The 18,309-nt window shown below is 34.9% G+C and overlaps 1 protein-coding gene across 1 annotated transcript in view; it reads left to right on the top strand.

The window, feature by feature from the left end:
- The window catches only part of prkg1b (protein kinase cGMP-dependent 1b), a 111,873-nt gene that overhangs the window by 58,738 nt on the left and 34,826 nt on the right, over positions 1 to 18,309 (top strand). Inside the window, 2 exon segments of the mRNA XM_043253965.1 lie at positions 9,696 to 9,801; positions 12,459 to 12,522. Of these exon segments, the coding sequence (XP_043109900.1) occupies positions 9,696 to 9,801; positions 12,459 to 12,522 (170 nt within the window).

The raw sequence follows: 18,309 nt of genomic DNA on the forward strand, positions 1-18,309 counted from the left end.
TGTTATTGTAGCCGTTATCGTGACGTGTATTCGGGGCTTGTTGATTAGAGGTTTGACCCGTTGGCTGGATCCTAAAAGAACCGGCGGTAAACTAAAACGCTAATTCTGTAAGCGAATGAGCTGCAGAGCTTCGTCAAACGGCGTCAGTGAATTCAAGAGCGCAATCAGGCAGATTTCAGAATGAATCATTCAGATCGGTTTTGCGCACTTGATCTGCTGATTCAAAATATCTGACTCAGAACTATTTTCTCTTGAAACCTTAATGTGCTCTAAGAAGATATGTTAAGATTTTGACATAAGAGTCGAGGCCAGAACTATTAGACTCCTTGGAAATGTGAGCAAAGAAGGCTGCGATAGTCATTCGTGGTTTTTATCTTCTGTTCAAAGAAATCACAAAAAACTGGAGGTGGTGGAGATCTCACGTACATATGTGCAGTATGTATTTTGGTCAATACACAATGGCCACAATTATTGCCCCCTTTTAATAGTTCCGAGTCTCTTCTTTAATGCCTGATGATGCCTGGCAAAAAGATTTTCATATAAAATTTCTCCTGATCCTTTAGATTTCCTGCTACATTTAATTTTTTCTCCTTTACGGTTTATCTAAGTCATTTTCTACAGAGTTCAGGTAAGAGGACCGGACTGGAACGAATGGAAAACCTTCATTATGAACTCAGTAGCCCATTTTTTGTTTTGATTTTGATGTTTGCTTTCAGATCACTGACCCAAAGGAAGGCCCATTATGAGATTTGTAGTCAATCAGGTTTAGATTTTTTACAATCTTTTGGTATTTGATCAAATCCCTGATGCCATTTATCTTAGCAAGATGTCTAGGTCCAGCGGAAAAAAATAGTCTCACAACACGAGATCCAGCAATATATTTGGGTAGGGGGTATGTTTCGATCCATGCAAACTCAACCTTTTTTTCTTCTTTTCATCTGACCCCATTTGAGGTACCAGTAGTGTGTGGCAGCTGAATGTGCTGGTGTTTTAATTTCAGATGAGAACAGAGGATTTTGCTTGAAACCCACCCAAACAACTTGTGGTGGGTTTGATAGATATTTTTAAACCTTCTGACCCAAGAACCATCTATTCATCAGGACAGTATACACCAGCAAAGCAGTAACATCTCCCATTGATTGGAGCAGATTAATTATTGCCCTGATGGTGGAAATGGGAATTATTATTGATTTAGATATGTTCTTCTATTTTGTCAAGCAGAACATCTTTTGCTACACATCAGATCTCTATTCTTTGGTCTTTATACATTTTTGTCATTTTGAAGTTAATGAATTAAACTAACCATATGTTTCAAATATTCTATCAGTGTGTTTGCCTCAAGGGCACGGCAGTTCTGAACAGCATGCAACTTTACTTTCTAGGGATTCTGGCACAGGGAAATAAGAGACACTCTTAAGAAATCAATTTTCCCATGAATTTAGCTGGGTCAATGACAAAATTAAAATGCATACGCCAACTTCTTAGAAATACTTTATTCATGTTTTCATACAGTATGTTTTTGAAAAGCATTAATTTAATGACTAAAGAAAAAAACCAAGTGGTGTAACCATAAAATGGTAATAATCAAAAAAAATATATATTTCCTTTGACCTTGAATAAATCTGAATGTACAAATCTTCAGTTTTAAGAATTCAGCCCTTTTTAAGATGAATTTTTCAGAAAAGTTGAAAACACATCCTTCATATAAAATATGTATTCAGCTCATTGTCTTCAAGAACCGTATGTCTGGTGTATTTTTGAAGAACCTTAAAATTGTAAATTCAATAAAGGTTATTGAATTTAAAGAATTGAATAATATCTTCCAATATTTTAAATAAGACCCAGCTCTTTATGAAACAGTTCAATCATTATCTCCTTTAAGTAATATAATAAGAAACATCAGAGATAAATTTGATACTAACAGGAAACTCCTCTCGAAAAGGAATATCTGAGCAGTAGAGTTTTGCTTTTGGGGAGAACCTAGACGCTTTCAGTTACCAGACCATTTATTTCCATCTTCCCTGCAATTTTGAGGTTCTTACATGAGATTATTATCACGAGGCAGTGACATATGTTGCATTTACGTCTCGCATATGCTGTAGATTGAGATTGTTACATCATCACGGCCAAAATATTCATGAGAATGAAACATCTTCAGACAACACTGCGATTGGTGCACACTTAGCGGAGTCAGGTGCTTTCATCTGTAATGTGATTTGCAATATTAATCATTATTTCTTGGTCAGGCTCATTTCGGTCTCCGCAGACATCATTGGAAAGCTGAAAATAGTCAAGGGAATATAGTCTGCCGGCTTAGCCAAAAATGAGTCTTGACGAGTTTAATTTGTCCTCTGATACCAAGAAGCCTGTCTTATGCACTTATGCTTGTGAGGCAAAGGCTTCTGGGAATTAGCATAGTAGTAGTCTTGCATAACCTTAGCGCTTCAAATTGCACTCATTTTAAATTTGCACATTTGTATTTCAACGACGAGTTCCATCTTAAACTCTATCCTGACGGTGATGAACAAATGGTATGTAATTAATAATTGATAAAGTCGACCTCGCAGTAAAATTCTTGATATTTCAAAGATAAAATGTGCGTTTTACCCTAATATTTGGTAAAAACAAAGGTTTTAATGAATGGCTTCTGCTGATAGTGTTGTTTATATGCGCACGCTGTCGGTGTTGTTTCAACGCCCAATTCACTAAAGGAATTACACAAATCAGGTAATGCCACAAACACACCTGCTGAACATAATTACATCGTGAAAGTAGACTAATTATGCCTGTCTATTCCATGAAATGATGACAACATTTGTAGAAATACTTCTCTAAACGAAGATCAGTGCTGTCAAAACAACACAGCCATCAAGACAAGATTTTCATGTCCAACTTATAAATATTGACATTAGCGTTTACATTTTCTGCTCATGTAATACACCAGTGATCAAAGGGTTTTTTTTACGTTTAGTGTCTTACACTTACCAAGAAAGAAGGTAAAAACAGTAATACTGTAAATGCAATTATGTAATTTAAAAAATAATTTTTGCTGTAATATATTTCAAAATCTACATTTATTTCTGCGATGCAAAGCTGAATTTTCAGCATCTTCAGTTTCACACAATCCTTTAGAAATGTAATATGCTGATTTGCCGATCAAGAAACATTTGTCATCATTGTCAAAACTGAAAACTGTTTTTGCTGAATAATATGTATTTTTGTGAAAATCAAGGGACACTACCATACAAAGTAAATCGGAAGTAAAATAAATAAATAAAAATAAATTTCTAATGTACCGCTAAGAACTGTAGTAGAGGTTTCAACTAGAATTTTAAAATAAAACAACAAAAATCGACTTTCCACTTTGTTTTTTGCAGCTTTACAATGTCATGCTTTATCCATTGTGTTATTTGCCAGTTCATCGTGATATTGACTAGTTCCTTGTAATTCTATGTGGTATTGACTAGTAATTTCTGAGTGAAAATTGCCTGACTCTTTTCAGTGCTCGTGTTCTGGAAATCTTGGTCTTTTTCTTCATGAAAATGAGCAGCTGAATAATGAACAGCACGTACGAAGAAGACATATACCAATATCTGATTTGCTTACTGTTGATGTTGTCCGAAGACTACAAATGAGATGGTCCTACAAAAGATTTCGTCGTGGTCAGTTTCTTCTCATGTCAGTTAAATGTGCCTTCCTGTCCTACAGTGTTTGGTTTACGGCCAGAAAAACGCTCCCAATTCAACATCTAGCTACAACAACATTAACTATTCCCAGACACAAAGAAGTGTTCAGACCCTCCATCTACTCTTTCATTCTCTCTCAGTATAATACCATCCCCAGCGTTGGCTATTTCCTTTCAAAAAAAGAAGAGTCAATTGGTTATCTTGTATCTTTGCCGCTGACATTAGTGAGGGAGTGAGTGATAAAAAAGACCCACAACAGAATCGATACGCGCCGCTTGCGTGAAGGCGTTTCTGTCAATAGTCTCTTGGAAGGCAGTGCTGTAATTGCTTGTCTCTTATTCGAGATGCTGATGGTAGTAATTGACCCCAAATGCGACCTGCATTTCATTATTAAAGAAACTGGCACTGAAAACGCTCTGCAGATGAGCTCTGTGACCGCATGTTACAACATGTCTTTACTAGGTGCAATTTCAGCCAAGTTACCAGAGGCTCTCTGTTTAAAATGCTGCATTTCAATCAAACCAATCAATCAATTTTATTTATACAGCGCTTTTAAAAGTACAGATTGCATCAAAGCACTGAAGGAGACGAATAAGGACTTTTTCATGTTTTTTTGGGGGGTGTTTGTATTAGCATCGGACAGATCGGAGCTGACAGCAGCCGAAGTGGTAAAGAGAGGGAGTTTTGGAAAGATCACTGAGCCGGGATTTGAACTCAAGGTGAACTGCGATTACATTCATTTCAATTAATTAGCAAAAGAGATACTGTGCGTCTGAATTATCTGTGTCTGTACAGCATCTCTCCAGTGAAGTGTGAGTTTAAAGGGCTGACTGACTGTTCTCGACTTGATTAAAGTTTAACATGTATTAATACTTCGTAAAATTTTTTTTTTTTTACATATTTACATTTTTATTTCTCCTATAAATGTGCTCATGATTTCCTGCTTTTATGAAGCTCCTCCCTCAGAAACATGCAGTGGGCTTTGCATTGAACTTTCAGCTTCCTATAACTTCGCAGATATTGTTTATGCTCAAACAGCAACAATAGACACTGACGTTAAAAAGTTGCTACCTTGTTCCTTAGAGATATAATGTAGCTTTTTAGTAGTTTTTATTTTGTTTGTTTGACAGCAATTACAGCTTGTTTCTCTGTGTCTGCACTGTAAAAAAAAAAAAAATCTGTAAAATTTTACAGTAAAAAAACGGTAGCTGTGGTTGCCGGAATTCGACCGTAAAAAAATACGGTAACAACGTTGTAGCTTTTGCGGTTTTATGTTAAATTTACAGTTAAAGTAGCTGTGTAACAGACTTATGTCTTATGTGTAGCTGCCTGTTATATTATCTACATAACTTGTAATTACAGGCTGCTCCATAACTTAAGTACATAATAAGTATATTTTTTACTTCAGTATAATGGCTACTACTAACTTAACTAGGTAATCACTCTGTATTATGACACCTATTCGGTAACACTTTATTTACAGGTCTCTTAACTAGTTGCGTATTAGCATGCATATTAATATAATATTAGTGATTTGTTAGTGCTAATTGAACAAATATTAAGGTCTTATTCTACATCCCTAATTTTACCCAATACCTCAACTACCGTACTAAAGCAATAAATTAGAAATTTGTGTTAGAATTTGTGTTTCCTATTCTATAGTGTTAGCAAATATTTTTATCAAATGGTCTATCTGAAAAGTCAATTCTGAATGGATGGAATGAATGTAGTAAAACCGTTACGCACAGGAAGTTATTGTCAGTTTAATCGCAGATCTAAATCAGCCTTTTTTGCCTTCACTGTAGCACATGCATATATACGGATAGTGAACCACACTGTAAAATAAATATGAAAATGCTACGGTAAAAAACTGTTAAATGGTTAACGGTAAATTCCTGTGAGATTTGCATTGAAAAAACGTAAACTGGCATCCCAGAATTCCCTGCATTGCATTTTAAATTTAGAATTTTTATTGATTTTCTTTGAAATAACTATGTTTCTTCTTAGTTCTTATCAGTTATGTTTATTAGGGATGCATGTTACATGTGTTGTTAAATTAATGTTTATTGCATGTTTCAGTTAAATGGGTCTCACCATGATGGTGTTTAGCGCTTGTAGGAACAACGCTGTGCACCTTTTATATATGTTCATATTTAAAAGCTGCTTGTGATGGGCTCTGGTTCATCATGTGACTTTCTCATCACCACCTGCACAAAACAGATTTCAGTACTTTAATAGTATATTAACAGGTTAATAAAACTACTTTGTTTTAAGTAGCTTATGCCTGTGCATTTGTACTGTGTATTTTGGACACCTTAAAATAAAGTGTTTTTTGCGGTTATGCCATAGAAGAACAAAAGAGAATCATTTCAGTAGCATATTAGTTTTGGCAACGTATTAAAATCGTTTGGTATCAATTTTTGGCATCACAGAAACTTTACAGGAAAGAGATAATGGAGCTTTTATCGCTCGTCATTTTATCTGACTGGGACACCAATGTTACAGAGGTCAAGTATCTTATAATGGAATCTTATTGATGTCCTTTTATAAAACATTCAGACAACAGAGAGTTCTGAACGTTGCATTGACTGATTGCATTACGCATTGATGATAAATGTTAGAGATGCCTGCTAATGATATATTTATATAAAGTGATTGTACACCCGTATAGAAGCACACCGGCGGAGCAAACCCTCTCATGAAAGAGCATCAAAGAGCATTTGATCCGTACACCTTATTCTTAGAGTTTATGACTGCATAATCAGCATCTCGCTAATCAACGTCACGACAAGGGATCAAAAAGAAGCTTGTGTTATATAATCAGAGTGTAAAGGTTCCATTGGAATAGATTTTCCGCAGTCTACCGAGGGTTCGCTGGATCCGAATGACAGGGACAGCAGCGTGGCTCACGATCAAACCACTCAGAGAGACAGACAACCATAAAGACGTTTAATTTTCCGTCTTGCATTTTGCTCTCCAGTGAAAAGCTGAGACAGAGGAAGCACTCAGCCAGTATTTAATAAGGTGTTGGGAAATGGTTTTGATTTGGATTCGTGGATAATTGGAAGCCCAAAGCTGCGCGGCACATTCAGATTAAACAAGACGTTCCGGTCCAAGAGCAGCCAAGCGGCAATGTTCTGTTTATTTTGTATCAAAATGAGCCAAATGAGCCTGTCCGCAGTTGTTCAGTGAAGTATTTTTTTATTCTAATCTTGATTCATGAATCTGAGTTTTGCCATTTTTTTTTTCTTGCCCTAAAAGCAACGTTTTAATTGGGTTTGTACATCAGCACTCTTGTCACACATGTTGTTGCCAATTATATTTGCTTGCACTGCCGTCATAGTTATTATATTCTACTATACAGCAGCCATAATTCTTCTGGAGAACAGCTTGTTCTCAAACTTTGTCATTTTCATGTCTCAAAATGTGGAAACAGCAATTAGGGCTGCACAGTATAGCTAAAAAAAAAACGAAACAAAACAAAAACTATGAAGAAAAGCTGGGTCGGACAAACAGGGTTGTGCATTCCAGTTGATCTCAATCAAATTAGGTAAAAATAACAAAAAATACAGCTAACTATAAAACACAATGAAAACATAATAAATAAATAAATAAATAAATGCTTTTTGAATAATATGTTTTTTGCAAATCAGTCTCAATGCTGTTGCCGTTTTTTTGTATATCTAATAATATACATGCATCACTTTATATTCTTAATACATAACTAGAAGAAAGCAAGAATAAGAATAAAATCAATAAGGATACAGTAAATAAATAAAATATCATAAATTAGCATATGAAATATTTCGAAATATAAAATATTTCACTTGTGTGGATGTTCATTTAGTTATGTAGCAGTTTAGTATTTATTTAGTCAAACATGCCGATCTCGCAGCAGTTCATGTTTTACAAGGTAGCTAATTCATATGACTCGAATAATACATTTTATATGATTTTCGCTAAATTGCATGTGTGGTAGGTGTTCCCCGATTCGTATGAATTCATCAAATAAGTATACAGTATCAAAAGAAATATTTAAATATGCTAAAATATTGTTTCATGTTCATTTAAATAAAAACCGTGTAGAAAACATGACGATTATATTTAGATATATATAAAAAAATATTATATAAACATTATTCATAATCATTATTAAAAATTAACACATTTTCACTTATATGCACTAAATAAAATCAAAACAAACAGTAATATTGAAAATTGAAAAGTATTGATTCTTTGAAATGATCATCTTTTTTACTGTGATGTACTCAATCTTCCCAATATGAATGACTTTTTTTTTTTTTATCTATACCAGATATCTATACCATAATTTATCAGAAATATACAGTCACCCACCTAATGGTTATCAATGGTTACATATTTAGACTTTTTCAATCCTGTGGAATTGTTATTTTCATATCAGAAGCGTCCTGTCCTCATTCTCATCCTCAATCGAATCTTGATTGATCGAGACTTGCTGTCCCATATAATAAATCCACTGTAATTGGCCAGTATCTAAAGGGTTTTTGAAAGCATTAAAACACAACGCTCTCATTAAGAAGCACTTGAGAAGGTCTATTAACGTGGCCATAACTGTGGCTCTGCAAATGGCCAGAGAATGCAAATTTCGTTTCGAAAACGGGTCTTTGTGAAGTGTTTCTTGTACAAGCCTCATTTGCGCCGGCTGCAAGTGATGCATGCTCGTAATCGCATTCCTGTTAAACGAGGGCTTATCTTGTCGCAAACACTTGCACTGCCAGTTCACGAGATTGCGTTGGTTTGCATCGGTAGATGTGGTCCTTCGAGCTCTAAAGCCGTTTAGTATATTCTTCAGATACCTTGCAGGGCAACCTTGCTTGGATACAAATATATGCTATTCTTAATATTTCTTCTTTACTTTATGATCAATACTTGCATCAATACACTGGAGTCTGTAGAGGAAAGTCTTGTGTGTAATGGCCATGAGTGAACTGCAAACAATAAAGCTGTTTTGAAGGAAGTTTATGCTAATATCTTGCATAGACCTGTCAAATATTGAGGGCCCAATGGGTCTTTTCATCTAAAAATAATTTGGCAATTGCCCCCTCCTGAAGGCACGTCTTAGAGGGCAAGTAATATATTGGTAATGCCGCCGAGTGACAATCATTTTATGCCTCTGTCACCACGGACAAACGCCTCTTTTCTCTCCAGCTCTGACAGCATTCCCAGACTGCAAAATCAATTAGGCTGAAACCAAGCGAGTTACAGTGACTCTAAAAGATTTTTTTTTCTGTAAATCATTCTGCAGACGTACTGAGGTTTCCATGTATTCAGACTGGTGATTTTTTTTTTTTAGATATTTATGCAGAGGATTTCAATTTTTTATTTACCCAAACTAATTAAGTTTAAGATTAAGTTTCATTTAAATGAACAATTATTGTAATTCTTATTCATATTTATATTTTATTTATAGCTGAAATAAAACAGTTTATATTTAAAATTTGGTATTAATTAACTGTATAGCCCTGATTTAAAAATATTTTATTATTATTATTATTTTATTATTAAGGGACAAACAGGAAACAATTATATAGAATTTGAAAATATTTTTAAATATGAATATAAAGACTATATTTTTATAATTCTGAACATATAGAAACAAATCAAAATCTAAAATATGTATTGGTGTATATAGTTATAATACACCAATATATATAATATGATATATAAATATAAATTTGAATATATATATATATATATATATATATATATATATATATATATATATATATATATCAATGAAAGCATTTTTAAACAGGTTTATTCTTTACTAGGGATAATTTAAATGACATTTTATTTGTTTCTTTTAATGCTTTTAAGTTGGCCTCAAACGAAATTAAACGGATTTATTTATTTAATCCACATATGTTATGTTATGATAAGCAGACAAACATAATACAGACTACTTTGAATAAATCATTGTGCACATGGGTATTTCTTGCGTATTTATTCTCACATTTTGTTCCCCAGCCCTCACGAATGTGAAGTTATGGGCCATCGACCGCCAGTGTTTCCAGACCATCATGATGAGGACCGGACTCATCAAGCATGCCGAGTACATGGAGTTTCTGAAGAGGTGGGCTGCTTCTTCGTTCACTTCTATTTATTTTTCCTAACCCCTGACGGAAGAGGTCCGTCCCTCACCAGTATGCAATAAAAGAAATTGATTTTCATCGTGAATGAATAACGCAGAAGTGAATGGTTACACAATCACAGATAACTCGCTGTCCTCTGCTGTGTGTGGCGTTAATCTCTCGGGTGATGGGTTTCGATTGTAATATTTTGGAAGGTGAAATGGCATATTGCTTTCAAATGTTTCTAATCAACTGTCGTTATTTTCCGGCGGTTTTTTTTTCCTGAGGAAAGTTAAGTGTGTGTTTGTTAGAGATAGGCAGAGGGCGGATAATGATTAGAGTGCTGTTGCTTTATGTAGGCTCACTCTGCTTGCTTGAGCCTAATTCATCTCCTTCCACTCACTTAGTCGAAAAATATAGATTTTTAGCCACGAGCTGTTTATGAATAGCTTTATTACAACATTCTTATTTTTATCATTTGATATCGATTAGACAACAGTCCACTGCATTCACACTCTCCCAGTCTACTGCGATTTTGTGCAAAGATTTTTGCGTTCATATTTTAGTATGCATTGTGCTTATAGAATATTTTTTTTTACATTTTTAATGTTTCCAAGTGAAAGTGTTACTGTAGTGGTTTGCATCATTTTTGACTCCATATTTAAATTGATTTATTGGATAAATATTTGTATTTATAAATACATGTTTTTCCCGCTTGATAAAACATTTTAGACACAGAAAAAAAGCCCATTATAAAATGTAGTTAATTTGTGTGATTTCTCAAGGCTATAAATCACACTTTTAAAATCGGGCTCCTAATTAGGCTCCTTGTAATATATTTTATATGAATAAAAAATACACCTGCTGACCAATACTTACTTTGGTGACCAATTCTCAGTATTTACTATGATTATGAATAGTTAGTAAGGTTGCTTTTAGGTTTTCCGATTAAAGGATGTAAAATATGGTTGTGCAGGCATTAATATGCGCTAGGACCCTTAGATGAGAACCTTTGTTACCGGGTATCATGGGTTTTGTGGGCATTGCCAAGGTCAACAGACAAAGATATTCTTTCTTTTGTGTATTTCTGGGCATTATTGCAGTTGTTGCCAGTTTCTTGCAGGCAAAATGTAAGAAATGCAATAAACCGCACGGTTTGATGTAATAGTCATTTTTTACATTAGTGAACACCTGATATTCTGTGGTCTGAAAACAGAAAGAAAACAACGTTATGGTTTCATACGTAATGAATTATTGGAGCCTTGAACGAAGGGGTCAGGGTTTGTTTGATTTTTTTTTTTTACGGTCATTCAGTCATGGACTCCGAAGCATCTGGTGACACAAAACAATGTCATTTTGCAATGAGATTGTCAAAGAAAATTACATTTCCCCAGAGGCCCCAAATAAGACGAATTTTTACCAAAATAAGAAGGATCATACAAACTGCATGTTATTGTTGATTTAGAACTGACCTGAGCAAGATATTTCACCTAAATGTTTGCATATGGTCCAAAATGGTAGACAAAATAGTAACACTTTACAATAAGGTTCATTAGTTAACATTAGTTAACTACATTAGTTAACATGAACTAAGAAAGAACAATGTTAATGTTCATTTCAGCATTTGCTAATGCATTATTAAAACAACAGGTTGTATTAACATTAGTTTTCCAACATTTGTATGTATTATTTTGAACCCTTTCCAACAATGTATGATTTTGAGATCCATCTTTTCAAACTGAGGACAACTGAAGGACAACAATGCATAAATTCAAAACTTTTTTTTGAAAATCAGGGTTATTATAATTTATTTTGCCTTCTGGGAAACATGTAAGTATCTTCTGAGTGGCAGTACTAAATGCAAAATGAAAAATATACACATTGTTACTCAAAAGTTCAAAAGTTTTCAACCCCCTTGATTCTTCGTGCACCGTTTTTTTCCTTCTGGAGCATTAGTGAGCATATGAATCCCTATGGGTCTTAAAAGATGGATCTCAAAATCATACAGTCATTGTCAGAAAGGGTTCAATTACACAAAATAATTAAAGAATTTGTGGGACCTGAAGACTTTTTCTGAAGAACAGCAGACAGCTGTGGATGATTCTGGTAACAGTGTATGTAAACCTTTGAACTTTGAACCCCAAAAAAAGTGTAGTGTTGCTAAAAGTAAATAGTTTGATTAGATTGATGCAGTTTGATTTTATTTTGCTTTTAAGGTCCCCTAACTAATTTAAATCTGGAAAACCATATATTTTTAATTTGGAGATTTGAGACCGAGAGATTTTTTTCCAGTAAAGTTCTGGTTGACTGGTTTTCTTAGCTATATAAAATGATTGGCAGCCCTTTTTTATGAAAACCATGAGTAGTCCGCCCACACCTCAACCTGAGACAAAATTTCCAAGACTTCAAATGTGTGCTTGTCAGTATCTTGCATAAATTTGCTCTGTTCATTTACCAGCTTTTGTGGATTTCATAGAGTTTTTATTACTGAATTAGTTTCATGAAAAAGACACTCTTCCTTCACAACCTGTTCTTTTGAAACTACCAGGTTGTTTTGGTTGTTTATCAGCTGGTCAGATATGATGCTTTGTGACCTGATGGAAACAGCTTGTTTTGCTGTCTCACAAAACCTAAAACTTTCTCTTTATCTTGTTCACAGTGTTCCAACATTCCAAGGCCTTCCAGAAGAAATACTCAGCAAGCTAGCTGATGTACTGGAAGAGGTAAGCCACTGAACAGTGTATGTTTTCTCAGAAGAGCCAGTAAACTCACAGTACTTTGTGATTCTTTACTACAACAACTGTAGACTCCATTCCCTATTAAATATATTTTATTGGGTTGTCCTTTATTAAATATCACTAAGCAGGGTTTTATCTTTATAGGTCTCACTGGGAAAAGTTTTATTTCTCTTTTATTTCTCTAATGTGGTATTGAATCTTGTTATTTCCATGATAGGATTTTTTCATTGGTGTGGATGGTCACTGGTGATGGTTCCAATGGCGATGGTTTCATTCGCAATGAATATCTCTTGAGGATTATTGAATATTTTGCAATTAAACCATAATCAAATAAATGAATAAATAAGTTGAAATCACATTAATAAGTGATGTGTACATAAAAACATATCATTAGATAGGTTCTTGAAGCTCATGTCAGGTCTGTATTTTATATATCATCATGAAAAATCTCTATGGAGATTTTGACTGGCTGATTTTTATTACTGATATTAGAAACCAATGCTATTTTAGTATAGCTGATTAGTTTGATTGATTTTGCAATGCTTTTGTTTTTGTTTTTTGTTTTTTTTAGATCTAATTAGATAAAATATGTACTTTTTTTATTAGTGTTATGGTTTAGTCTTTGTTTCAGCAAACAACAATAATCCTGGTGGAAACTTCTGACCCCAGAGTTCATTTTTAAATTGTTTTAGGAGGAATAGATGTTGTTTTGGGTCTGTAAATGCAGTTCACATTCACTCCATTTTAAATAGGCCATGAATTATATCCATTGCCCTTAGCAATAAACAACACCATCAGATACGGTCCCATGATGGTTTGCCTTATGCAATATAAGAGCCTACCTGTACCTGCCTATTCACCTTTAAGGCATTTGTTCTGCAAACATTTTGATATTTACTAGGGAAAAAGTGCTTTCTTTGTTTGTCGTTACGTAGATGAGCTCAATTTGTCATGTTGACAAAGCACACATTAGGCTTATTGAGTCAGAGAGAGTTTGGAGACATTTGCTCAAAGGATATTCCCACTCGGAATGACATTTATTTTTGTTAAGGAAACAAAGAACACCAAATTGCTGTCGACAGGCTGTTCTCAAGTGTAGACTATAAGTAATAAGCCCTGAAGTGTTAAATAAAGGGCGGCTTTGGCTTTTTGTTTTCTTCGGAATGCTTGCTTTTGAACTAAACCTCTACATTCTGCCACCCATCATTAACAAAAATGCTGGCCAAATCCTCTCGGTTTATTATAAAATACACATGTTCGAATATAACTGACCCCTCTTAAACTAATTTAATTAGCGTTACATTACAGTTTCTTTTAGGAACAGAATTGCTACCCATTTAGAGACCAAATGGAGAAAATTAACTTATTGTATTTTATCGTTTATTAAATTAACAGAGTAGCCTTGAGACATCCTTGTTAATTAAAATTACATCAGTGCATTAAAACAGCTTTGTTTTTGCGTATGTAATATGCCTGAAGGCCATTAATAAATTCATGGGCTTGTGTTTACAATGCAGCTGTTGGCGTAAGGTATATTGTATACACATCAAATCACAACCTTTTTGTTTCCTAGTTAAATTACAAGTTATTACAGTGCTTGTAAGGAAATCCCACATTTTTATTTTTCTTCTGTAATTTATTCAATACAAAATACTGAACAGTTGTAGATGTACTTGTCCAGTATTTTTAAACTTTTGTATTTTACCACTTTATATTGCGTATATATCTCTTCAATCTTAATCTTAATACCAAAATCTAGATAAAGGATAAATGATGTGAACTGAAAATCAACTTGTTATAGAAGTTCAACGTGTGCCTTTTATGAAGAGTTGAAAACGCCAAAAACTGATAAACGCCATTTTTTTAAAATGAGCTGATTGCTGTGCAGAAGCCGAAAAGCGCCCTCGTCTTTTTAACAGAAACTGATATAAGTGCATTTTAGCCAATCAACGTGCTGCATTCAGGTCAGGTGACAACACTACTTTCACTTTGAAGAGATGTCCTAGCTGAGAGGAGTTTCCTTAAAACTAACTAAAAGTGATCAAGGATGGATAATTTTGACGAACTTTAAAGGAACGCTCCACTTTTTTGGGAAATAGGCTCATTCTCTGACTCCTTCAGAGTTAATAAGCTGAGTTTTACAGTTTTTGAATACATTCAGCCGATCTCCACTTTTAGCATAGATCAGTGAATCCAATTAGACCAGTAGTGTTCAAAACTCTTTCGATATTCTTCCTATTTAAAACTTGACTCTTGTGTACTTATCTCGTAAAACTGGCGCAAAATGAAAAGTTGCGATCATTGAGCCATTGTATGGCAGCAAACGTCCTTGATTATAAAGCTAGAATGAGAAGCTAGAAGAAATATAGTTCCTAATCATATCGATTGGAGTTCAACATTCAATGGACTTTGATTTTGTAAATGACCTGTATATGTCACAAGTTATTATTACTCAAAGGGGTCACATAATGTTGCTAAAAAGAACATTAATTGGTGTATTTGGTGTAATGCAATGTGCTTTTGGGGTTTAAGGTTCAAAAAACATTATTTTCAACATACTGTACATTACTGTTGGTTCTCTAAGCCCTGCCTTCCTGAAACACATGGATTTTTACGAAGCTCATCGCTCTGAGAAGCGAGGTGAGCTACGATTGGCCAGCTATGCGGTGCGCTGTGATTGGCCGAATACCTTGAACGTTTAACGGATATGTTACTTCCCTTACCACAACGTGATGCCATGTCTTGCTGTGATGAAACAAATATATATATATATATGGAAAGAATGATTAGATCAGATCACTGTCATGTTTTAAAGATAGAGCTAAAGGACACGATCATGTCCTGAAACTGTAGAGTGACTAATGAGCTGCCATCATGCTGGGTCCCTGTTGGTCACCTGCTGCGTTTACTGCCCTGACTAAACATGATGAAAACAGCGCTGTGTTCTGTGCTTTGATCTCACGCTCTGTTCTCCTACATTCTCTCAGTCCCTCATTTCTCTCTCGTTCTCATCCTGCAGCCTCTCTCTCTCTTCTCTTTGTTTACGCTCTGTCTCAGCGGGTTCTCTGCTCTCTTCGCTGGTCGCCGTAGGCTCAGGATAGAGAGCATCTCTGACCGTATGCATGAATCTCACAGACAAAACAGCTGTGTAAGTTCCCCAGGCATGCTTCATGATGTAGCACGCTAGAATCCTCTGCTGATTTTAGAAGTCTGTGCTGATTAGTAAAAATCGGAAAAAAAAGAAACGCAATAAATGATCATACACTCTCAGAAATAAAACTACAAAGGCCGTACCTTTTCAAAGGCTGCATGTTTGTATCTAAAAGGCCCATTTTGGTACCTTAAAGGTGCATATTAGTACTTTTAACCAAATAGGTACAAAAGGTGTCGCCCCAGTGACAGCCTTTGTGCCTTTATTTCTGAGAGTGTGTAATTGTGCCCTGACCCATATGCAACTTCTGTATTAAGCGACTTTCCTGCCACTGGAGAATCTCAGGATTGTAATAATTGTATTCATTTTGCAGTCAGCACAGGCCAGCTGCTACGATAGTCATCATGCATCACCAGACCACTCTTATCAAGAGCCGACAGCACAGACCGAGTGAGGAGTTTTTCACAAAGCATGCATTGTTGCGCTCCAAATAAAGCTGGACATTTTTGTGCCAAAATCCTGACCATTTCCAGCTTCATTCTGACAATTTGATTCAAATGGGGCGTTTTTTGCCTCTGACCTCACAAGGCCATGGCAGTACAGTAGTTTTCTTATTTTTTTTAGATTGTAAAGAATGATTCAGTAGCATTCAGTTGAACACAATTAACATTCGGCTATAATAGTAGACTAAATGCATCATTTGAGAACAAGGATTTTAAAACTTTTTTAATACTATGGATAGACTTAGTGTTCATTTTATTAATAAAAAATACAAATAAAATAAAATAATTTAAAAAAACTATCTTCCTTGCTAATGGCAATACATTTGAACAGCCCCTGTACATTTCAAATTGCATGTATTTTTATGATAATTTAAGAAAACTAAAATAAACCACATGTATGAGTTGATATTGTATGTTTTTGTGCTTTTAGATGCGAATACTGCGCAGTATGAAACAATTACAGCGATCACGATCAGTTGTCATGATTATAATTTTGAAAAATTAACTCTACATAGTCCATGTTCTCCTTGTACATTTTTGCAGATCTTTTTGGAACAAATACAGTAATAAAACAACATTATTAGTTATTATCTCCAAGTCAAGACTGGCTCCCGATCAGTGGATGTGTGGGACGTGATCTACTGCCAAATTTCCTGCACTTTACATATCTTTTTGTACTTCGCAAGCCTGATGGTGAGGCAAACTTATGGTGTTGTATATTTTCATTGTGGAGAGGGTCATAGCAGAGAACCGCTCAGCATGATGTTCCAGTTTGAAGATCTATGGCTCTTTAATTGATGACTCTCCCGAAACCCATTTGAAGTAGGAAATTGCAGCAAATAGCTTTTCATTTTTTAAAAATGAAACCAAATGGATACTTGATGATAATGTCCTCCTGGGGAACACAAGGACAAAGACAAGAGGTGAAATGAAAATAAGACTTCCACTCTTCAGTGACTTTTTTTTCAAGATCGGAATTGACTTTTCATTGAAAAGTTTTCCGTTTCCACAGCATGATCATTAAGATAATGATCAAGGCCCTAAAACATTGAAAGACTGTTTAGAAAATATATCTTTGCGATCGCGGCATTTTCTTTTTTCAGAACTATGTTTTCTGTGTGGTTCCCTGAAAACAATTGCACACCTTAGAACGTTCGGCAACCAATGAGATTCAAGCATTCGACGCCCTGTAGTATAATAAACTTTAAAGCACAGAGATGACTGACTGGGAAGTTGTGTATGTTATGTTATGTCTTTTTGCAGGCAAATCAGAATTAATTTTTTATTTTTTCAAATCAGCTCTTTCCGGGCACTATTAATTGCAATTGATCAAATCTGATTTGTGCGTCCAGACATAAACAACTCATCTGCATGGGTTGCTTTGGTTACTATGTAGGCGTGCCGACGTTTTTGATAAGGTTTTCAAAACACACGCAGGAAAAATGAAGATGCATCATCTCATACTTCAAAAAAAACAAAGGTGCAGGACTCCTCTGCCACACAGCAAAAAATATTCAGCTCCAGATGTTCCACGTTGTACTCACAGCCAGCTTAGATTTTGTTTGAATACTGTATGAATACCTCTTACAGTTATCATTTTGTGTCGTTTTAGGAGTGATACAAAAGACTATTCGAAATCCGATACGTGCAGAGTTTCCAGACCGAGGTGCATCTGTATAGAAATTTGGTTGGAATCACATGCAATGTAAAGTTGACATCATGAACATCTGACTTTTTCGGTGTCTGAGTGCTATAATCGGGTCCCCGGTGCATCTACTAACCCAGGAAACATTAAAAAAAAGCCAGTACATTTTTGGTTTGGCGAGCCTTTCTCTGCAAGTTTCCTCCCTCGGTGACTTGTAATAAAACCTGTGTGTTTTTAAGACTTAAAATAAGCACTTTTTTTAAATTATATAATATTATTATATGACATAATACGTATTTTGATCTGAAACTTCACAGACACAATCTGGGGACACCTGAGACTTATGTTTCATATTGTAAAAATGGACATAATATACAAAATACAAAAAAGCTTACAGGCCGAACAAGGACAAAATATTCACAAAGAAGTTCCCATAAATGTTTTTATCTATGAAGAAAATTAAATCCCAACCA

Source organism: Puntigrus tetrazona, chromosome 12 (assembly GCF_018831695.1).
Source record: "Puntigrus tetrazona isolate hp1 chromosome 12, ASM1883169v1, whole genome shotgun sequence".
In the NCBI taxonomy this organism is placed as follows: domain Eukaryota; kingdom Metazoa; phylum Chordata; class Actinopteri; order Cypriniformes; family Cyprinidae; genus Puntigrus; species Puntigrus tetrazona.